We start from the raw sequence: 24,668 nt of genomic DNA, 5'->3' as shown, positions 1-24,668 counted from the left end.
AATTAAAAACGAGAAAATTCCGGTTTTCCTTGTAACCAATTACGTTTTTTTTTGTTTTTTTTACCGCCTTTTTTCTTAATGTACCAGCACATAATTGGCTGCAGTATTATAGTATATTCGTGTACAAAATAAATAAAAAATCTGGAATGAAAGGTATAACTAGATGTGCGGCTAATATAGTAAATACAATCATAATATTAGGCCTACATTTGCCTTAAATAGACCTTGGGAGGTTTCCAAAAGCAGGGTATTTTATAATGTTTCCGTATTCTCAATATTAAGCTATTTTGAGTATTGGAATTGAAAATTATTACATTTGAATATATTCTAATTGTTTTAGGATTTCAATAAGGTGCCGTAGATTTCTTTAACCCTAGTTTATATAACGAGAATTCCGGAATATAAGAAACGTTTCGCAAAATGATGTTCATATTCTGGTGAAATCGATGACAACAAAGTCGTTTTGTTATTGATAGAGTATGATAGTATGTTTTTCGTCTTTTATAACATAAAAACATAACATTGTTTGCAATCCGGTATTTGCAATAGCCAAGGTGAAGTTATAGCCAATATCTACAACATTGGTTTAGGAATTATTATAATTCGTTTAGAATTTTATGGACACTTTACAATTTACCTGGAATGTAAAAATGTCAAAATGAATCCTGTAACAAACCATTAGTTACTTTATTATTTATGTTTTGTTAAGGAAATAAGAAGAACATTTTCAAATTTAGTTTTTACTTTACCTCAGGTTGGAAGGTAAAACATAACTACATTTGTGTAGGTTAAAACTTCACCCACAGTAATGAAAGTATTCATCCGGTTGGATAGTATTTTAATTTTACCTGATATGTTAATACATTCATTACTTATTTGAAATTTGTTGTGCTATTGGTAAAGCATATAATATGTAGGACATTATATTTTATGGTACTACTATTTATAAATACATGTGTTGAATTAACTTATGTGTTTTAAGGTCATTAAAATACGACAAGCAGTCTAATATTTATAATCAGTTGTACTTGTTTTTTAGATAAACACACTGATATTATTAACTTTCTACGAGTTATATCATTGATATATGGTAAAAAATAGACAATTCTAATAAAATACTTTATTTAAAGTGGGTCCGTAGAAAAGTGTTTATATTCAGTTATACAAATTGGTAAACAAAATGAAGAAGATTGAAAAGAAAGCGAGGGACGATCTTCGCAGTGGTCTAAAGTTACTTGCACTGTCAGGCCGCGAAATTGCAGCAGTGTTCTCACCTTCTGTAAGAAATACAATGTCAAAATCATTCAACATAAACTTAAACAAGACTTATGTAATCACAGATACAGATTCTATAACGTTAACAACAATAATGAAATTTAACAGAGCATATTTTTATTAATATAATTTATTATTTTAATATGAAGGTCTTACTGCGAATAAACTTTAATTAAGCTTTATTTAGATATGTTGTTTTTTTATAACTGTACGATACCATAATGAGGCATTTAATCTTACAAATTCCTTAAGATCGGGATAAATTAAGTTTTAAAATTGTTGTAATAATATATTGAAAATTAACTTAATTAAATATTTTTAAAACCTTTCCTGAAAACAAATTATTTTAGCATAATTTTACATAAATATTGTATATTTATATTTTAAATTTCAACAGTGTTTAATACATTATCTAATTTATATACAAACTGCAGAAATTATCAAATATACTTTAAATGAATGACAGAGACAATTCACCGGCCACATTATTTTTTAATTCAAGTTTAATATTTAAAAAATATATTTTTTTACAGTGAGATATTTAAAATTAAAATGAATTACAAAACCAAATAAAACTCAATTAGGTATTTGGTATCACTTAACCTTTGTAAATAAAGCAATTTATTTTTAACTTTTAAATACAATATTTTATTATTTTAATTTATATGTAACACATGGAAATTGAAATATCTTTTAGCTTAGATTTGGTTTTAGGTGTAATCATCTTAATGAATGTATTCAATTCCTTTACGAATATAAATCAAATTCGTCTTCTGAGAGCCTAAGAAATTAATTTTTCACAACGAATATTATTGAGAGAAGATTTTGTCCAATAGTAGAACGCGGGATTGCAGTCGCTGTAGTATCGAGTTAGAATCCCACCAATCACCAAGTGATATTTTCTATGTGACAATGGCACAAACTGTCACGGTCGTGCTCATATTACTTAATGTTTGCATGCTTCCTAGCTGGAACCTACCATCCTAGGATTTGAATGTGTAACAAATTATAAACAATACCTTTACTGACGAACACGTAGATGGTGTCAGGGTCTGTGTTTGGAGCTCTGCAGGTGTAGTTGCCAGTGTCCGCTGGGGTGGCCTTGTTGACTATGAGTCTGCTGTGTGTCTTGGGTCCTGGCTCTGTGTCTACAGTGACTCCGCCTCTGACTGAGTCGTAGTTGACCATCTTGTCGTTGTGATACCAGAACACATACTGTGGTGGAGTTGGGCTCTGTAAAATGTACAACATAGTCACACAGAGATGATATATGGGTGGAGGATATGTCATAGAAGTAGAGTAAGATAGTATGTATAAGTCTGTATAGATTTTAATACATGTCGATCACAAGGCTTCGCTTAGTGTTGTGTGAGTCGAACTGTTTTGAAGCGACTTTCATTGACATAGTAAGAGTCCTCATAGCCGGCCTCATTAGCTTGTGGGCGTCAAAGTTAAAGAAGAAAACTTTTTTTAGAACATCATTTTATAATAAAAACGAGATTCACTGGAATAGAGTTTTGAAAGCAATATCAAAAACGTTGGGCCCCTAGTCTTATTCGTCATTTGACTGGTGGGTGAATCGTGGCTATAAAAGAATTGGATTTCTTCCGGGATACCTTAGGAAATATCTTTGTAACTTCTACGAGTGAGAAAAAGCCCCTAAACTCCTTACCTCTACGGCTGGTTCTGCCACCGTAGTGGGCTTTGTGGAGGAGATTCGTCGAATATACGAGATAATGATAATTGCCACCTACGTTAATTTTCCGAAATAAAATATGGATTTTACAAATATCCCATGTAGCTCAGGCATAAAGTCCTAAAGTTAGGTCTGCCTGTTCCCTTCCCCCGTAAGGGTTTCAGAGCATCTTACGGTGATCGTATATGAGTCTCAAACCCTGCATTTCTTCCTGCGATTGAAGATTGTCTCATGGTACCTTTTGGGAGATGTAAGCGTGGAGTATTCATTTTTAGAGTCGTAGTTACACATTTACACTTCGAGGTACCAAAAACCAAGAATGTCTCAACTACTGTTTTGAGAGAAGAGATTCGGGCTCAGTTAAAAAAACCTCTTATATATTTTCATATTGGAGAAATATAAAATTATCCATTAGTTACCTAAAAACTCCTCATGCATAAAAAACATTCAATCAAAGTACCAAAAACGAATTATAAATATAAAATCCATGTACATTTACTTTACTGTCAAGATAGTCAACTTTTCTAAATTGAAATCCAGAAATGGCAATTAATTAGTGGTGTACTACAGTTTAATTTTTGTCATTAACTTACATTCTCTATGATACAGACGAGGCTGATAGTGCTGCCCTCCCCAATATGATATTCTCCGCTGCCCAGGATGAATGCTGTAGGGACGATTACATGGAGGTTGTAGTAATGTGAGAGTATTCCAAACTTGGTCCCAACCTGTGAACATAAAGAAACGATTAGCGTAACCCTATATGATGAATTTAATCAAACGTATAGAGATATGGAGGGGAGAAAATGTATATCAGTATTTGAAATTATTTTGATTACTAATAATGTGAATTAATGTTTCACTCGCACCTCTGCACATTTCTAGACAAAACTACTGCCAAGGTAGTCTAATAAAATCGCCCAGCAAGTAGTCGTGGTAGACGTGCTTTAGTTCTTTTCTCTTTGTTTACATGCTAAACAGTTTTTAAACTTTGCACCCGCCGCGGGACTGAGCTCTAATGTGGGTCAGGATATGTTTCAATCTGCCACATCTACCACACGGTGTAAACAGTATGTAGTTTACCTTAGTGCAAAGCGAATCCACTCGCCTGCAAACAGGAACTGACTGTTTGTGGGGTAGTATGTTGTCAAATGTATCATGATCTATATTATTCTACAGCCCGGATGCTGTAACATTATTATAAAGCGAAACAAATCTTTGAACTTTGTCTTGTAATAGATTTACAATTTAATGTATGAGAGTCCGTCCCATTGCATCAGTTTGATCACCATTATTTGTTTACGACTGGCTCATTTTTAAAATATAATATTGTTTCTTTTTTTATTTATCGTTCGTCCTTGTACGGATTTTGTACATTTTACATGATGATGTGGTTTCCAGCTAAGTAACTTTATAATAATTTGAAGAATATGATATTATCTAACTACGAAATCGTCTCTAGAAAAAATATATTGTTTCGTGATTTCTGGCGGGAATGTATGTTATAAATTTTAATGAGTATATATAATTAAGAAGAAACAAATTTTGTTTCTCTTCATTCCATTAGGCAACCGATTGATTAGTTGTCAAAGTCACAGAGATATTTAAATTGTCAGAAAAACCAAAATTGCCCAAGCTTTAAAATGAATAGCAAGTTGAAATACTAATACCTCGTTAATGAAGCAGTAAAGCTTTTTCCAAAAATTATTTCTTTGAATTCCAAAACGTCCCAGATATAAAAACCCTATCAATTACGATATAAGTTGGCATATTTTAAGCTTTATGAAAGGACAATAACAATGATCGTACATCATTACTGCATTCCTTGAACTCACTTCATTCAATAAGGAAGATTCCTTTTAAACAGTATTATGCTTTTGTCTCTTTGTTTTGCAGACAATAAAGTAATTACCGAGTTACTTGCTGAGAACTTTGAGATAAAGTTTTGCACACGAAATACCCAAGCTCCAGATGCGCTTCCATTTTGCTTTCGTTAATTAACAAATCAGACTTTAAGGATTCCTCTGTAATCCTATTTCCAAGGGTAAGTTCTATATTCCCCTATTATTTGACGCACCGATTTAATTGGAAACAAGCTGATTATTTGAGTTTCAATATTGTAAATTAGAAAGAATTACAACAATAAGATGGAACAGAGCATTAGTTAAACTATGTATTAGATAATGATTTTCAGTTCTTCGTTTACTAGCATTTAATAGGTGTTTTAAATTATTAAATCAACATGCGTTTACTGTAAATATTCATTGATCACGGATGATTGTTTATTATTTAAAATGTTTTCCAGGTCATTGAGTTGACGATTACATTTTCAACATGGTCGAAGATTGAGTTGATTAAATACTTTTAATGTTTTAGAAGTTGTTGTCACTTGCTAGTATAACATATTATGTGAGTTATCATATATACTAAATGTTTAAATGACGTTCCTGAATCAAATTCCTTGTACAAGTAAGGATACTAAATAGTGTTTAAAATAATAATTTTCTAATGCAAATTAAAGTGTAAGTAAAATATGTTTTTAATTTGGATTGATAATAGTGGTTTTGTTAATGTTTACTCCTCAGAACGCATAGCCTAAAATCTTTATGAAACCCTTAAAACCAACAGGTAGTGAAATTACATGGCATATAGTTCCTTTCTAAAGAGATTCTTTACTTTATTAAAATACGTAATACGTTAAAAGCTTAAGTTTAATAAAACTTTGGCACCATAAAACTATGGCTATATTTAAAATTACGTCCTTTGATATATTAGAAATTATTATTCACCCTAACAGAAAATTACTGCATTCTATGCTTGATATTCTCAAGCAGTTTTCGCTAAGTGACTATAATGTGTTTAACTTGGTGTGGCCTAATTAGGGAAGTCAACGCTATTGACAACAAACTTTTGGTTAGTGCAAACTACTTTAAGTTCCATACCATGTAATCTAACCCAATTTAAGTACGTTTAATGTTATCTTTACCTGGCATTCGTATGTGCCATTATCTCTCCTCTGCACATATTTGATCTGTAGGTCCCAGTCGTCTGTACTGTCCACATGTACGACTTGGAACCTCTCATCATTGGTGTAGGTCATCGTCCCTGAACTGAGGATGTGCCAGTCTCTTCTTCGAACCCATGACACCTGTATCCCAAGGGAATAACATTAATATTTATGATTTAAAAAAGTAATATTGTTGGACACCACAACATTTCACTGATGATTATATTATGAATAGTGAAACATCAATGGGTTTGACTTTGATTTGTACTATGAGCTTTGTAGTTATGGATTTGTTATCATACATCTATGGTAAGTCTTAGATCAAAGATGGTTTATTTGAACAAAGTCTGTGGTAAAACTGCAGCTTGTAGTTGATTCGATGGCAGGTTTTTTAAAACTTGTCTTACAGCATATTTACTGCACCTCTAGTTATAATAGCTCAACAGCCATTGTGACTTTTGAATGTCCGTTAGTTAAAGTAAAATACAGCATGTTTTTTATCTTAAGTAAAGGATCATTAAGTAAATTATGATTTGTAGTTCTTAAAGATAGATCAAGCCTCACCCTGTCTTCTCGTGTGTTTCTGACTCTGCAGTAGAAGGTTGCTGTTCCTCCTAATTGTACTGAGATATTAGTTGTCAGGGACGTGTCAAACACTGGGACTTCGTAGGGAGCTGGAGAACTCTGGAACTCCAATCTCTCATAATCCTCAGGAAGCTCTATGGCCAGCTTCAACTTGGGATTGTCTAAACGTTACAAGAGTAAGAATTAGTTAGTTTTGATACTTGATTTGACAGGATGTTTCAAACACTTAGAGTTCGTAGGAAATCTGGTAAACTCTGAATATACGACCCTTCATTTGATATGGCATCTAAACACATTAAAATAGAAGGGCGATATTAATTTGTAAAATCAAGTATACATTTGGGCCATTTATTTGTTTAGAGCTGATGGCTTGACTACTCATTAAGATGACGAATAAGGTAAATCCTCATTGTCATACACTAGTTCAATATAATTACTTCTTTATCTGCATCGTACATGCTATAAAATTACTTGAGTAAACAGTGTAATTGTATAAATATATTATTAAAAGTGTTATAAGGCATACATCCATGTATTTTTTAAGCTAAAAAATGTATTATTTTTCATAATCTGTCTTACTTCATTTACTTAGGCATACAAAAACAACGTTAAAAAAAGTATATTTTGTAGAACTAATAATGTAAAGACATAGTATTTGCCATACTGGTTTGCTAGTATTTGGTAACAGAATTCTTTTCTCTCATCGGTTTGAATTTGTCCATGTTACACCCTCAGATCCTAGGTTTCAACCGGGAACCATCTTACATATTATTTCAGGCTAGTCCTAGAGGGCAGTTGCGATATCGCAATGATAAAATCCACCTCGGATTGGCGGGATTTGAACCCAGGACCTCAGGCTCTGGAGGCTATAACACTAGCCAGCCCTCTTCACGACGTCAATTTAAATCAAGTTCAAGCAGTAAGAATATAAGAGCAATTGATCATGATAGATATTAATACATCAATAATACACTGTAATTTACAACATTCTCTTAATTATAAAACTTGGCTGGCCCAAAAGTGAATTGACCCAAATATGCAATATTAAAGATTTTCCCCATTTTTTGTGTAGGTAAAAGTGTACAACGGATTTGACCACGAATATGATATTGGCAGAGTTTTTATCTTTTCAACAATGCTGAAGCCCTTTGGACAAACAATGCTGATTAAAACATAGCTGGAAGGCATTACAGTGGTTGGATGTTGGAGGACGCTCTTCACAGCAGAGAGCATACTTAAACGTTGCCGTTGGCATTGTCACCGTGTTATTTGACTTTTTACACAACTAGACGGCGTAGTGTGTATTTTGTATTCCACGTAACAGAACATTTTTCACTAATATTTTCGTAAATTTTGTCAAGGTTTTAAGCGAGAGAATATGGATTTCTAGAATAATGTTAATCTTTAAATTCTAATATGCATTTTATTTTTAATTAATGGTATTGTATTCCAAGTATACAATTATAACTTAACTTATTGATTTTATAAATATAAATCATTGACATAACTTATTATGCTATATTCTTTATTCCTTGTTGGTTAGCATACTTTAATGGATACTTTTGTGAATGATTGTTAAACACAATCGAGACCTGCTCGCTGTACCCGCCGCCGTGTTTTAATGAGTTGTATGGCCAATGGTCATGCATTTTGAAGTATTTTGCTCGTGTATATGTTAGGTGTTTTTTAAAGACTTTTTCGTCTCCCAGGATTGGTTTTACTTCCGGTTTGGCAATGACGCCATAGACGTCGAAACCGGTCGTCCTACAAATGACTTTAGGATTACTTTGACAGAATAATAGTAACTTAACTCCTTGTATACAATTAAAATACAAAGTTTACCTGGAGTCAAGATAAAACAAACATGTTTCAAGTTATGTGAACCCCATATAATGTAATAATAACTTGGAACTGCAACAGTGACAGAATGTAGTGGCAGATTCAAGGAAAACAAGGTCATGATCTATAGATGTATAAAAACACATTTTCCTTTCTAAAAACCAAGCGTTGCTTGAATTTTTCTCACACAAACTGATACCAAGAAGAGTATAACAGCTATTAAAGATAAATCATTGAAAAGAAAACGGAAGATTGGTGAGTATTTTCCAATTTTCAAAGGTGGATTTCTTCAGCAAACTTTTGGGTTATTATCATAACCTATAAAACTGCTCCTTATACTAAATATGGGCTAGAGTTGTACAAATAGAGAAAAAAGAGAAAAAGAAAGGTCTGTTTCATATACAATTAACATGGCAATTTTCATAGATGATGAATAGTTTTGCTGTTATAAGGATCCAAACGATCATCATAATGTCATTCTTGTGGCAAAAAAATAGGTCAAGTATAGGTTTTATTATGGATAAATAAGGTCAAATAAACGTGGATCTCCTACCAAGAAGCTTGGAGTGATCGAAGTCCTCATACTTGGAAATGTCCGAGGAATCATTGTAGCTCCAGAAACCAGAAAGGTCTTGCAAGGACCTGTCCTCATTGTCGGTGAATAGAGAAGTTAAGTTGAACGGTTCCTCCTTGGGAAACGATTTCGGACCTCCTCCTGTAAAAATAAATCAAATAACTTAAATATAATGTAGGAATAATGCAAAAGGTAATGCAATCGATACATCAAAGAAAATTAATACAGTTCAACTTATTATTATAAAGCTAAAGTTTCCTTATTTGTATTTCTTAGGAGACTAAGTTGCCTCTCAGTAGTGCAATGACCTTTACTGGACTTTTTAGGTTTCTAGATTAAATAACGTTTTATAAACATTTAGTAACTTGTCAAGAACGTTAAGAGTTTTCTCTCTTTTATGCTCGTGTCTACGTCAGTGGCATTTTTATAATGAAGTAAATTCAAACGCTTTTAAGGAAAAGCGCTCCAAAACCTTGCCATTTTTTGTGGTGTGCTAATGAAATGAGTTTTATTATAATATCAATATAGCTTATACCACCGAAATACCCTCTTGGTGTTGGATAACTATAGTTATTACATATCCAAAGCAAACCATTTTACAAATATAATACATAAAAGCAATACATAATGTGTTTTCTTTTAAAACTATGTGAACAACAAAGAGGCAAAAAATATAAAAAATAAATACTGAACTATTTTAGGGTTTATATAAATACTAAAATCCTTCAGTTCAATATTAATGGTGTTTATGGGATGGTGAAATAAAAAAAGTATTTCCGTTTTAAATTTAAAAATAAATTAATGCTGTATCAAGCAAAGTTGTTGGCAGTTGATTATAAAAAATTGAGTTGATTATATAAAGTTGTAGTCAGTTTCTTTTAAAGTAAATATTTGTAAATACACAACTAAATAGTGTTGTCGTTAGTTATAGCCTTTTTTAGTATATATCGTTAAATATGTATTAACATAAATCTTTATTTGTTTAAATCATAATGCAATAAGTTATGTATATAAATAGACAAAAAGTACAAAAATGTGGTTAAAAGTAAAGCGAACATCTTTTACCTGATTTCGAAGTTAGGCAAAGGCCTAAGCTGACAAGCGAATGAACTGTTGCCATGAATCGTACACGTGCACACATCCTAAAATGTATACACTAATAAGTAACTTTGAACATAATGTATAATATAAATTGTATCAGAAATCTGACACATACTTTCTTCCATTATCTTGTCATCAATCTCAAGTGATAAGAGTAACTAAATATGATATTTTATTGGTAAAAAGAGAAAAGCTACATTAACTCTTGAACTTCTTTTAGAGTTATATCATTTTGTTTAGAATTGGAAGGGCTACAGCATACTAAATTCTCACGAGTATTGTTTGGGTCATTTTCGATAAAATTCAATTCTTCCGCTATGGGTTTTTATGAAAAATCGCCATTAAAAATAAAACCATCAACAAAAATAAAAAATAGCGCCTAGATATACCATGGATTAGTACCTAAATTCCAAATTTTATCAAAATTGGACCACAGGTGTAGTCTAGTACACATCCACACATACACAGACACAGACATTACTTAAAAAACGACTATTTTGTGTCCATGGGGACCCAAAACAGATATATCCACTCAATACCCAAACTCGAAAATCTTTACAAAAATAATACCTTCTCTATATACTATGTATACGGAGAAAGTAAAAATAGCTTATATGCTGTAATGTTCTTAATGACTTTTTGCATGTTCAACAACCAGGTAAATAGACATTAAGCTTTATCCCACCGAAACACGTACCACTTAGTATGGTAAACAAACAATTTCCATATTTACTCACCCTTGAACTGAACGTATAGAGTTGTCCGTGATCCTATTGATTTATATTTAATTTCATAACACTGTAAAATGAAAATTCTAGGCTTAAATTAATTAAAATATTTCTTGTATGCTAGTTTATATTAGTTAGTAAAACGAAACCTTATATCAAAAATATTAGAACTTCATTCATGAGCAGAGGGTTTTTCTGATATAAAGTTTTGCAAAAGGTTTAAATACTAACGTAGTTTAAGTTTGATCCTTTTAAAAACATTTTAGTATGTATTTGGTGCCAGAAAAAAGTTATTATGTAATGAAAGTCGTCAACTATCTTAATATGAACTATTGGATGATGCCATACTAATGAAAATATAAGTTATAAAAAGCATAAGGCATATCCATATTGAAAGTTATTCACGTAAGTAAAAATACATGTTGGTTACTGACAGGGAAAAAGATCAATACATATCGAAGTAATAATTAATTATGCCATATTCGTTGGAACTACATGACTTAGGTAATCAAGATCAAATAATGGCTTTCTATAAAGTAAAGCTAGAGTCAGAGTTAAGAGAGGTGCAAGAAATGAGTTGTGTCGGAAAGTGGTTTCGTTCAATTTAATCCCCGTTGCAGAATATTGAAATATCTACTCGGGCTTAATTCTTTTCCAATACTGACTTGGCTTTGTTTATTGTGCAAATGGCTACTTTATTTGAAATCATAGTTAAGGGATTTAAAGGATTACAACTGTTGTGTAAAATATATGATTGAATCTGAATGGTCAGTATTACATTTAATGGGAAATTTAAAAATGTAAGTCCCGTGAATCAATTTTTCTTCATAAAGCCATGAGTATTGAGTATGATCGTAATGCATTGTACATGCCATATTTCCTGAAATTAAAGTTTCAATAATACCAATAAATTTCCTATTCAGCTAATTTACCATATAGGGAATAAGCTATTACCGTAGGCCTCAAAGTAAGACCTGGGCCCAGGGCGTATCTACTTACGTTTTGAGGTCCCCAGAGGCAAAAAACTTAATTCATGATTATGTTTGAGCATCGGAAATGTACATTGTCTTGATAAGCGGTCTTGTTCCTTACATAGGCTTATTGTCAGTGATCAACCTGAGATTGGTTTCCTTTCAAAGCAATTAAAGGAAAAAGAACAACAAGAGTGCTTTCAAGATAACTTTGTTTAGGGATAATACAAATGTAGAAAAAAATATAAAACTTACAAATTCCTATCTACCTTTAAAGTGGTAGGAAAAGTAAGCTATTTTATTTTTTATATTTAGGTGTTTATTTCAATCAACGACGATTCTTCCCAATTTTAGCAGCTAAATGTCACAGGTTCTAAATCAATTCTACTTTGTTACAGCTGACTAGAACAAAGAGTGGGAAAAGACCTGGTGTAGCAATGACACAATTTTATATACGGATTCACAAGTAAAGGTAAACTCTAATGGCAATTTTATTCCATTTGTCAATGAATAAAGTAATCATATGAAAATATTGTATTCTCGTGCTCACATATACAGGGTGATTGATATAAGTGTGCCAGCCGTTTTATTCGAAAACCATAAGAGATATAAAAAAAAGTTAAATGGTAAGTGCCTTGGATTTTTTATTAAAAAAATTGTAGTCAAGTCAAAAAAATATTTTAGCCGCCATTTTTCCAATATGGCCGCCAACTTTGATTTTTATTATGGAACACCCTGTATTTTATGATGTATTCTGGTAGAAAATGTGTTTTCAAGACGATTTTATTCTTGCGATTTTTTTCAATAACCTAACAGTTTCATAGATAATAATGGTTAAAGTTTTGAAATTTCTGCATGAGAAAGAATTTCGATAAAGGCCTAAGCAAGCATGCCAGCTGTTATATTAGAAATCCATTCAAAATTTCACAACTTAAACCATTATTATCTTTGAGACGGTTAGGTTTATGAAAAAAATCACACGAATAAAATCGTCTTAAAATTACATTTTCCACCAGAATACATCATAAAATACAGGGTGTTCCATAAGAAAAATCAAAGTTGGCGGCCATATTGGAAAAATGGTGGCTAAAATAATTTTTTTGACTTGACTACATTTTTTTTATAAAAAAATCCATGGCACTTACCAATTAACGTTTTTTGATATCTCTTATAGTTTTTGAATAAAACGGCTGGCACACTTATATCAATCACCCTGTATAAACGCTGTTAATAAACACATCTCATCTTATTAGTACTAGAATATATGTATATAGTATTACAAAAATGTATGTGTCATTATTATATGTATGTTCAAATTATTGAATAAAATAATATTCATCCCCCTAGTCATCATATTTTAATCAATGATTGTTGGCGAGTATTAAAACTAAAAAGTATCAAGTGCAATTTACACCTTACAAATTGTTTCGTCCTAACGTATTCAACTGGAGGCCACCAGTGGAATTAATTCTTGCTAATTGTTATACTCGAGCCTTCGTGTTCTGTGGTAACATTGGAACAGTTGGCTTTAACACCGCCGTATTACTTCTGCGACCCTGGTGTACTCTAAAAATTGTAATCACAGAATAACCCTTTGTCATAATGCCAAAAAGTGTTAGGCAGTTTGCTAACAGTATTAATCTATAGTGTTATATAAAAATTTAATGGTGACTGTATGTGTATAACTATTTACCGTAAAAACTACTGAACTAACTCGGCTTAAATTTTACAAAAATACAGCTACCATACCAAGTAGTTACAACTCTTACTCATCTGTTCCCGCTCGTGATCGCGGCAATGTCGTACAAATCAGTAGGCCTACTTAAATGTATTTTATCCGTCCGTATGTGTCTTCGTTTATGTGTCGTCGAGTATGTGAACTAAATGTCTACCTTACGAAGCTACAATAAGTGGATTTTGATGTTCATGTACTAAGATAGTTTGACAATGGCGTTCTGCCGAAACATTTAACTAATAAGTACAAACAACAATTTTGGAACTGCAGACGAGGTAATAACCTTATTTTAGTAAAATGAGATTACCTCTATAAATACTAAACGCAACTAACAAACGTAAAGGTTACATTTCCGAATGTGATAAGACTTCCTCAAGTTCGTATAAAATATCGTGGACAGTCCCAAAACACCATAAAGTAATCCTGCATCGGTCGATAAGCTGTGAACATAACTCTACATATTTTGGCTATTCTAAAAAAAATTTAAGAGATTAGCATTCATCGAAACTAACTATTGCGGCCATTGAAGGTTTGTTTGTGGTATAAATTAATGACACAAGAGTTTCAGGTTAGCCAATTCGCTAGTCATAAGTAGCTAATTCAGCACGATTTCTTGTATTCTTGCCATGATACGAACAGCGTTGCAAAATTCATTGATTTTGTCGGTATTTTTTTATGGATTGTCAAGAAAATAATCTTCAGTATAATCTCGTCGTCCCATGAATTAGTAAGAGCATTACGAAAACGACTTTCACTTTGGCGGATTGACGCATGATAGTTTTTAGTTAAAAACATTTTTAATATGTTCGTAAACGTCAATGAGTTTTCTATATGATAAAAACCCTGATTTCAAATATCAGATTGCTTGAATAAAGCTTGATCTTGCAACGGTAGTAACTGAGCAATATCACCCTAAAAATTATACAATAAGACCCCTAAACACTTCATCTTGGATTTGGTTTTTAGGTTTCGCTTGACGTAAGCGTTTGTCGTGCATTCTTCTCTAGTAGCTAGTGGCAACACATGGATGCTTTTTAATTGCAAATTACGACACGGATAGTATTTAACAAATTCTGAAGATTTATATCCCACCCCTCTGTAGCTCATTCAGATTTCGTATATTCAATCCTTCATGCTGAATGAATTGTTTGGCCATTATCATTAGAAGCGGCACACTAACATAGTGCTAATACGAGTACACTGCCGTAACCGTAGGTTGATTTAGTTGTGTTTACAATCCCATTTATAACCACTGACTTAACAACCATAAAAATGTTTATTTTGCAAGATAAAACTAATGGTACATTTATAAAAATAAACTTAATAGTTAAATTGGTTTGTTGGTACTAAATATTTAAATATGTTAAAAATGAAACCAAGAATTAATCACGCACCTGAATAATACTGTACGTAATAAGATATTTAACAGTAGGCTACGAATATTATGAGAGAACTAAGTAAACCCCTCGAAATCGACTGTTACTTTCAAGGCTTACGCTAATTCATCTGCGGAAAGTTAGGTGTAGTAGAATATACCTGAAGTGAAGTTTGCTTTTATTTTTGGACTGTTAGAAGCCTCCTCGTTTATATGGTTGTGCGCCTTCGTTGGCAAAATATAATGCCTATTTCTGTGAACAGAACTCCTCCCTCATTTTTGGACCAATTTTAATGATTAAAAGTCAAAATAATGGCCCTGATCTGTAAGTTTTTTTTTTCATTTTTTGAAATCTTTATTAGTTTGGGCAGGATCATCCATCAAAGTTGGGGTTTCTCCCACAAGATTAACATGGGGGAATCCAAATATTTAATTGGAAACTTTGTCTCCACTAATTTGAGAGAACGGCTGGACGTAGAAACTTGGTAGAGGTGTCAAAAGAAAGGTCTTGGTCTCTAGATGAGTTATCAAAAGAAACACGAAGTAAAGTCCCTTAGGGCTCTGCCCCAGAAGCCTTTAAATATCCCTCCACGGATTTGTTTACATTTTGGTCATGCGGATAATACCTTTTAATAAAAAAGCTGTTAATTTTAAAATTATTGTGTTTTAAACAACACACATTTATTGGGAGTTACTGAATTGTCCAAAAGAAGTATTTGCAATGTTATTTTCTGATTTTAAAATTGATTTTCCTCTGTATCATTTGTGTTGCAATATAAATTTCCATTACGAAATCAGTGGAAAATCCTTTTATGACAATAACTCCTACAATTGTTTCTTATTCAACTATCTTATATCTATTTTACGGGTTGGTGTCTGCCTTTTCACACCTTTTCCCTATATTTTATCATATTATTCTAGACAGATCATCATAGGTTCATGAGATTACTGTCATACATGCTTTCAATCATTGGAATATCTTCAATTGTATAATACAATACAAAATAATACAAGTTCAGAAGAACACGGTGCCCATTTGAGCCGTGTCCATATTTTGTTAAATTAATAGTGGTTTACAGCAAGTGGATAAAACATTTTACAATATTTATTTAGAAATATGTACATGATTTAGAAATTCATTAAGCTGGAAAACTGCAATATACTGCAGACTTTTCAGAGAGGTGTTACTTCGATGTATTCATTAAGCTTAGTGAAAACATAATACAGATATGTATACAAATAAGAACTTGAACTCCTACAGAGCCTTTGAGTGTTATTAGACTAATGAAAAGGGTTGTGCATGTTTACTAGCGCTACTCAGCAACAAAAACCATTTAACTAATCTCTAAAATATATATTCTTAAAGTGCACTGAGCAGCAACCTAAAAATCTATGTAACTTACCCATATAATATAGTTACAAAATGCTCAAACTCGCATTGTGACATTTATAATTCGGCTTATATTTCTACAACAGAAAATTCATCTGTAGAAGAATTTTATTGTGCTCTTACTATGTCATTCGCATTATTTGTTGCCAATGAAGCTGCACGACCACATAAATGAGGAGGCCCCTAACAGTTCAAGAATAAAAGCCAACTTCACTTCAAGTATATTCCACTACACCTAACATTCCGTAGAGAGATTATATTGACATCTTTATGTAATTGATAAGGCTGAGACAATTAACTGACATCCCTTATGTCAAGGAATTCCAGCTTTAAGAGAAACACCACAACCAATTTCTCAAAACTGTGCTAGAGGGTTATTAATTGGCACAGAAGTACGAATGTACTGACGCGACGTGACGAAGGAAAAATTAAACCTACACTGTTACGGATATACCACCCTTTAAAGTTAGAACGTGTCTTCCCAACAGACAGATATTTTTTTCAAATAAAATCATAGATTAATCTGCATTACACTGATGAAATCACGGAAGTGTTTAACTACAAAAGATCCACCAATACGATTTTAATACTATTTAAAGGTTCTACCAAAGAAAGAGATTCCAGATAGCATACTAACAACTCCGATGACGCACAGCATGGGAAATATTTTATCCATTGAATGATCAACCATATTTGGTAACTAACGATATTTATATCATTATTGTTTTTACACTTATTAATCAATGCTAATTGCTCAAAATATGTATAATTTCACTCAATTTATCGCAGTTAGATGAATTAGCGTAAGCCTTGAAAGTAACCGTTGATTTCGACGGGTTTCACCTAGTAGTCTATAATTGATCATTTGGCAATAGTAATTATTTTGTAATTATTTAAAACGCAGGGTTTTTTACTCTGAGTGGGTTGATTTTTCGTTCGAAAATAAAAAGTTAAACTTTACCGAATACGCAGAAAAAATACCCTAGGTAACACTCATCAGTATATGCTAAGAGTTCGACATGTATACAAACGACATGCTAAATACAACAAAGAGGTTAAGAAGTATAACCTCTCTTACGTGACTTTGGAAAAGGTTTCCTTTTATCCAAATAATTAAAATTGTGATTTCCTGGAACTTTAGCTACTGGAAGTAATACAAATATATTACATATTCCAAGTAAAATGTAGGGAAAGCTTCACCGGAAAAACAATTTGCTTTGCTGCCTGAAGATCAAATTGAGAAAGCAATATAATTTTATCCTTTGTAACTTTACTGAGTTCAAACTTTTACAAATGGTTTTAAATCATAATTAAAATAATTAAAGTGCTATGCAATGTCACAACAGCATTGTTTTACAAATTCACTTGAACAAGCACTTTGCTTTCGATCAAACAAACATTGTTAAGAGGATTTAAATCAACGCTTGTGCTGTATTTTAATTCCAATTGTAACACAATTGAAACTGAAAAATATCCTTGGAGTTATCTCAACAAATGTTTTATTTGTTTTAAATCAAATAAACGCAAAAATATACATGTAATATTAAAAGTTGTTAAAGGATTTTAGATAGTATTATACTTGGTTCGGCTTACATATTATTTCAACGTTTGTTTATTTCATGGCATAATATTTTTTTACATTACTATTTGTTATACATATTATTTAAATAGTATTTATCCCTAATATTGTCTATTTGTTCTTACAATAATACGTTTAAATAACTTGTTATCACTTACAACAGTTTCTTCAGCTATCCATAATCTTCATAGTGTCAAATAGTAGATAGACAGACTCCAGGGCTGTAGCATAAGCCCTATTGTAAAATTATTATTAGAATAACTTATTTAAGTAGTCTAATGAGTATAGTTCTCGCCTTAAGATATGAAAAATTGTCGGGTAAATTCCAAGCTAGATAAATTTCTAAACCCTCGTACTATTTGTTATTGGGCTATCAGTTAAAGATGTAGTACAATAAGAGGTAGTCGTCAGGTGTTAAGGGCATGAGAGTTGGGATGGTAAGGAAAACGAAGCAACGTGAACAGACAAGAAAAATAATCTATGAATAAAAATACTTTTTAGAAATGCCACGTTTTTAAACGCACTAAAAAGTAGAAAATAATGTATAAATATGCGAAGAGAATAAATACTTGTAAGATTTAAAATGAAAAACGTGGGGCGTAATTATCTTCACTTATTGAACTGTAGTTATATTTTGCATACACCCAACATTTTTCGTTTTAAATCTTATAAGTCCTTATTCTTTCCACATATTTAGAAACTATTTTCTACTTTTTAGTCTTTAATGTGTAAATATGTTAAATATAGTTTATATGGCCTGTTAATACATAACCAAAACATTATTATCTGTAATCAGATGTTTCATCTTTACTTTTAAATATTTTTTTATATTTAGAAGGTGAGCTAATAAAAACAAGCCCATGGGGCGTAGTCCAAGGAATTATGAAAATAAAATGATTTAATATTGCGTTGTCACCCATTTGTGAGCTATGTTTCAAGTTTCATGTATTTAGCTCAGCGGGACGTTGGTTTTATATCAATTGCAAAATTTGTACCGGACAATAAAGCAAGCTAATAAAAAAGGTTTTAAAATTATTGAATCTCTAGGAAACCACGCTAATCCAAAGGTTTTATAACCACTTTTAACAATAGCACAACAAATATTAATTATGTATACTAGTTTTATAGGTTGTATACATGTTTATCTTTTAGAAAGCCCACGTGCTTATAACAATAAAAAAATTAACTCTTAAGGCAAGTTTTGATTTTAAACCCGTAATTTCACTTAACCATAAAATATTATTCTCATAAATATAATTGAAGCTGTTAGAATTTTTATTATACATTATTATAATTTAAGTTGAAGGCAAAACATAATTATTTCTAGTAAAGCAACTGGGATTAAATGCTCCGGGTTACGATGGTATAAAATGATGAAATGTACAGCTCGTGACACCTAAGCTGGCACTTGGCCTAGCGCGGGCAGTGTAGGCGGGAGGAGGGTGGAGGTAGGGAAAAGACTGCAAACATTTCCGCTGCCTCACGGGGTTGACTCCCCTTGCATTGTACTTGAGCGCCTTCATATGGGTCGCGAGGACAGTTGATGCAACCCGCATGGCGGGACATAATGTTTTTGAAATAGGTACTAGTAGCGATAGGCCAAGTGCCAGCTTAGATGTCACGAGCTGTAAAATAATGCCACAATATACGCTACTACCATATGTTTATAAAATAAAACAATGGTATTATATGTATTTATCATTCAAATAATTTTTCAGGAGAATGTGATTAGAATACAATCACTTATCACCATATGATGATGGATTTGGGAGGCTAAGTCAATTAGCCCGTATTTACAGATTTTGTAAAATGAGGTTTAACACGTTCGCTGCTGAGCGCTAGATGCCGGGACGGCGCCAGTTGCTGAACTAACGCTCGGCCGCTGCGTGACATTGCCACCGATACACTGAATTACAGTAAAAACAACAGTGGTTATACTGGGTGGCAATGTTCTGCAATAATACTGGCATTTGATATAGTACTAAGTGATTCTGATGGATAGCAGCACTACCCAGGTTACAGTCGGTAAAGTAGTGTCGCTATCTAGCAGGAAAGAGGTAAAACAAAGCCCTGTTCCAAACAACCCTGGTGGTGATTTGGGAAACTATATTTTTTATTGTCAGAAAAGTACGTCCCCACGAGCTGCAAAGAAATATAGAACGCTTGTGACGTGCTGGCTTATCCATAGCAACGTTAAACAACAATGAACGGTGACGTTCTGGAACGTTCTTAGCTCCTGGCGCCGTGGCCCGGCTGACGTTCCGGAACGTCCGTAGCAGCGAACGTGTTAAAAACCAATATTGTTCAGACATTATGCAAGTAAAATAATATAAAATGCATGTCATAAAATGCACACACATGTACCACAAGATGTTACAATTACAATTAACAGCGCGAGTTGGGACTGTGAGTTTTTTTTTGAAGTCACTCGTTTTAAGAAGAAGAATATTAAATTTATACAGTATACACACTTCTAAAATCCGTACAATTATTTTTTTTGTATTAAGCCATACTTAAAACGGAATGATCTAAATTATTAATAGGTCATGGTAATAATAAAACTCAACAGTTCGTTAGTAAAAAACACACTATTGTTCCTTAGAAATACTACCTCCGTAAAATTGCAAAATATTATGTTTAAATATAGTATATTTTTTTCGTATATAATTTAAATCCAATAATTTATTTACCATAGGCCTAATTATACCTAATATAACTTATATTTTTATTAGTATAATCTTTTGATTGTTTATTTAATTTATGTAATTGATTTATGTTTTATTGTGCACATAAAAAGCAAACATCACATTTGGATTAATTTCTATAAACAGTACTTAACTCTCTGACATTGAAGTGCTACTAATCCTTGGCTTTGATAAGAACTTAAGAAGCTTTTAGGTGGATTATAGTATAAATATAGTTCCTTTGTGAGTAGGTAAGATGATAACTTATAATATCCACATAAATGGCAATGTGAAAACATACTTTAAACTGATGTCTTTTTAGCTAAACCATCAAATTTCTCTTGTCAAAGAGCATTGTTCATGTATATTTTAATAGCCCTGCCGCAGCAAACCTGCAGACTAAGCGAATTTCAACTTGTCTGATTACATTTTTACTAAAATATTACCATACAAATGACATATTTATTCCCAATACATATAACATTCGATTTAATAAGTGCTTAGGTTTGCTGCTACGGGGAATGTAAAACGCGTTTTTGACCATAGGTCAATAGTATAGGATGAAAAATATAAATTTGCCAAATTTTATCAACATATATCCATAAACAAGTAAACAAAAACAAATTTTCATTTTCTCCTTAAGAATAACATGGGAATTTTTAATTGCCCTTTTTTACGCTTAGGGGTACAACAGCGCTTCAATATACTAAATTACTGGTATTTCTTTTTAAGCTCTAAAAAATGGTTTAACAAGAAATTTAAAAATCTTTTGTTTTTAGTTACGTTCGAATAAACGTAGGTTTTTCACGTTTTTACCAAATTTCATCAAAATCAGATTATTTTTGCTCGAGTTATCGCGCTAACGGAAACATATATATATATATATATATATAGATGTGTGGGAATTTGAACGGATGGTGTTTTAGGCATTTGGGGACCTCAAAACGAAAAAGTAAATCGGTCCCGGGTCTAGGTCTTACCATGAGACATGCAGTAATAGCGTATTCCCTACATGGGAAATTCGCTAAAACACTGTGTAAGTCGTCGATTCTTCAAATAGATTTGATTGTTTCAATATATTTCTTATTAAGTTATTTCACATCATAACCCACAAAAATGTTTTTATGTTGTAGGAATAAAAAAAAACATATGTTATACTGTATATTCAATTGTTTGTAAGTCTATTAGTCAGGATACAGTTTAAGTCCCATTAATATATCCGATTTTATTGTATTGTAAAGAAATTATGGGTAAAAACATTGAAGGTAGACACGTAATGTACATTTAGAAAATTTTTACTTTCATGTAAATTATAGATCATAAATATGTACTCATAATTTTTTTGATTTTTTTCGTTTAAGAAATGTATATAAAAGAAAGTAAAATTATTTTTAGAAATATCCTTGCGTGTTTTCTTACATACAAAGTATCACGTTTTATTAATTCCTATCGAGTAATAAACGTAGTTAAACAACAGTTTTATGTACCAAGTATTTCCTCAATAACGTGTAAGAAAATCAGGAGTTTCCGTCCGGCTTAGTTATATTATAATTAGGTTTGTGAATTATTCATATTCTAATTAAAAATGCATACGCTGGATAACTGACCAATTTCACAAAATATTATTAATTTTTTTCAAACTTAAAAACATTTTTATCGAGCAAATTAAAAAATCGAGCATTCTGTACAATTCCCAAAATTAATTACTTATTAGAGTTATATAAGCAGCAAAATATTTTACCTTTACAATCAGCAATAATCCTCAACAGGTTCGGTCACATTATATCGTAGATACACTTAGCCCGGTGTACACTAGCAGTTGGCTGAAGCAGTGCTGACTCGGCGCCGCTCAGCTCACTACTGCCGGATGCTGAGCCAGCTTCAGGTGTTGCGCAGCCGCCAACATGCTGCATCTCTGCAGCACAGTGCTGAAACTACTCTTAAAGTCTGGCTCAGCATTTTATTTTGGGTCATCGTTTATCCGTTATATTGAATACAAGATTACATTTTAAATTATCATCTTTTTGTGGATTGTAGTATTATATGTTTTGTCTCATGAGCGAGTTTTATAAGTATTTGAATTAATTACTCGTAATGATAGAATTATTATAAAAAAATGTCGTATTTGTTTTGTCGTAAATTGTGTATTTTCTCAATTTCAGTTCCAAATCCTCTAACACGTTTTTTAAATCGTGATGAATTTTTTAATGCATAGAAACAATGTTTGATAATTTTAAATAATCAACATTTTGAAAAAAGTTAAGTCCATACTGTTACATCATTTTCAGTTAATGTTTAAAACCAAGCTCGAAGGTAAAACTTGCAAAAACTCTTTTACTAATAAGAAAAATTCGAATGCTTGGAATAGTTTTAATATACTATCAGTTAATGGTGTGACAAAGGGTTGACTTTAGATAGTTACAGGACAAAGGTTTTTAGCGTTTCCTTGCAAAAAAGTTTTATATTTTAATGGCGTAATACTTGAAATTGATATGAGGATTCAAATAGTAATATACTAACACCCTTTAAAACTCACTTAGGATCATTAATTTATCACTTATCGTGTAACATTTTCCTTCATGTAAAGCAATAATTATTCTGATCATCTTGATGGTTGTGTTACCGTCGTCAGTATTAGTACACATTAGTGCCTGTACTTTATGAATTACAATATACTTAAACGTACATATGGAGTTAAAATTTATAATTACGTTATTAAATAACTAATCATAAATTATATCCATATATTATTTACCTCACAAACCTAACATATTATATTCACATGCTGCTAAACCAGAAGAAATTATCAGTAACTATAATATAGAACAATTTTCCTTTTCTTAAACATATAAACGGTTAGTTGGTTTGGTGATGCATATATTTTTCTCCAAATGCTTGAAATCCGTTTTATTTTTTCAATTAAATATAAAATTACAGCTGTTTTACAAAACTATGTTTTTTATTTTTTTTTTCCTAAAACAATGCAGAGTTTATTTCAGTCAACAAAACTCTTAATATTTTCACTCAATAGAACATGTTATTCATGATAAGCTTATAGTATATTTTTGAAAGGAATAAATTTACCGAAAATTGCATACACTTGATTCTATCTCTAAACACTAATGATGATAGACCAAACCAACTTTGGTATTCCAATAGGAAGGTAAAATTGTCGTTGTATAATTTTAAGGCTAGTATAATTATTCGTACGAATCATGAAGTTTTTAAATTCTCTTCTGTGGCTGACGCGCAATCAGAATGTACTGGCTGAAATCAATTGCAGCCTGGATACAACCAGTAGCACCTGCAAAACGAGCAGAACGAAATGACAGACCCAATCGCTGTCTTCCTAACTTTTTAGCCTACGGTACCTCAGAGTCCAACTTCTGAAACTTCTACATAACCTCGATAGGTAATTAGTAAATAAGTAGTAAATTGTTATGTAGTCAGAATTAGCAATATGAAATAGTTAAATGTTTTGTAAGGCGTTGCCGGGGGGAAACCAGGGTTTTTAGGATGTAGTTTTAAAATTTAATACGTCGGGTTTTTCTAAAAAAAGACCGGCATTCAACTTTTTGAAGCAAAATCACAAATTCATATTGTTCTAAATTGTTTCAATTAGTCTCTGCTGTCAATCCGACTAATTTATTCCGAATTGCATTACTTCGATCAAGGTTTCATACCCCACAGTTAGTTCGTTATAAGTTGTTCATGTCGAAGCAATTCTTACATTTTCAGGTAGTGGTTTAGTTATACGGTTTCCATGTTATAAATGAGTAAATCGCAGCTCATCAGAAGCTGGCCTACGGTGTTAATGGCAATCGCATCGTTTCAAATTGGTAGCAAACGCAAATTCCCGTACCTTGCAAAATATGTGTTAAAAAAAATAATTGAAACTACAGTAAAATCGATTCTCTATTAATAAATCAATTATTTAAATCACAAGTTTTATGTACATAATCAACCACAGTGAAATCAATCAGCATACTCAATTTTCCAACAAAATAATTACCACTTAATCAGCTTCTGCAGTAATTAAACCTAACTAAATTTTGATTTGCCACTCGATAGCCTCGGTAAGTATGTTATTTTTGGCATTTTAATATGCATTTAACTAATACAGTTATCG

General features: G+C 32.0%; 1 protein-coding gene across 2 annotated transcripts; it reads right to left on the bottom strand.

Annotated features, from left to right (window-relative positions):
• Nucleotides 1–1,105: 1,105 nt before the first annotated feature.
• On the bottom strand, nt 1,106–22,393 carry LOC128996938 (hemicentin-1-like). Of its 2 annotated transcripts, none has more exons than XM_054422479.1 (8): nt 22,281–22,393; nt 10,042–10,118; nt 8,956–9,117; nt 6,543–6,724; nt 5,958–6,119; nt 3,565–3,699; nt 2,295–2,508; nt 1,106–1,277 (listed from the first exon to the last, which is right to left on the bottom strand). In XM_054422479.1, the coding sequence occupies exons 2-8, from the start codon at nt 10,115–10,117 to the stop codon at nt 1,156–1,158; spliced, it is 1,053 nt and encodes a 350-aa protein (XP_054278454.1). In that variant the 5' UTR covers nt 10,118; nt 22,281–22,393; the 3' UTR covers nt 1,106–1,155. The 2 variants fall into 2 exon arrangements, with proteins under 2 accessions (XP_054278454.1, XP_054278455.1); XM_054422480.1 differs by having other exon boundaries at nt 1,106–1,274.
• Between the last annotated feature and the right edge of the window lie 2,275 nt (nt 22,394–24,668).

This window comes from Macrosteles quadrilineatus, unplaced genomic scaffold, assembly GCF_028750875.1.
Source record: "Macrosteles quadrilineatus isolate MER2022 unplaced genomic scaffold, UCM_ALF_1.0 Scaffold_6__1_contigs__length_79288215, whole genome shotgun sequence".
In the NCBI taxonomy this organism is placed as follows: domain Eukaryota; kingdom Metazoa; phylum Arthropoda; class Insecta; order Hemiptera; family Cicadellidae; genus Macrosteles; species Macrosteles quadrilineatus.
Note: the sequence above shows the minus strand (reverse complement) of the source record. Positions and strands in the feature narration are given on the sequence as shown.

Excerpts from the sequence above, each read along its gene's own strand:
- LOC128996938 (XM_054422479.1), bottom strand. The coding sequence starts at position 10,117 with ATGTGTGCACGTGTACGATTCATGGCAACAGTTCATTCGCTTGTCAGC. Across the intron at positions 6,120-6,542 it reads GAAACACACGAGAAGACAGG|GTGTCATGGGTTCGAAGAAG; the intron begins GTGAGGCTTGAT and ends CTTGGGATACAG. Across the intron at positions 2,509-3,564 it reads TCGTCTGTATCATAGAGAAT|AGCCCAACTCCACCACAGTA; the intron begins GTAAGTTAATGA and ends TACATTTTACAG.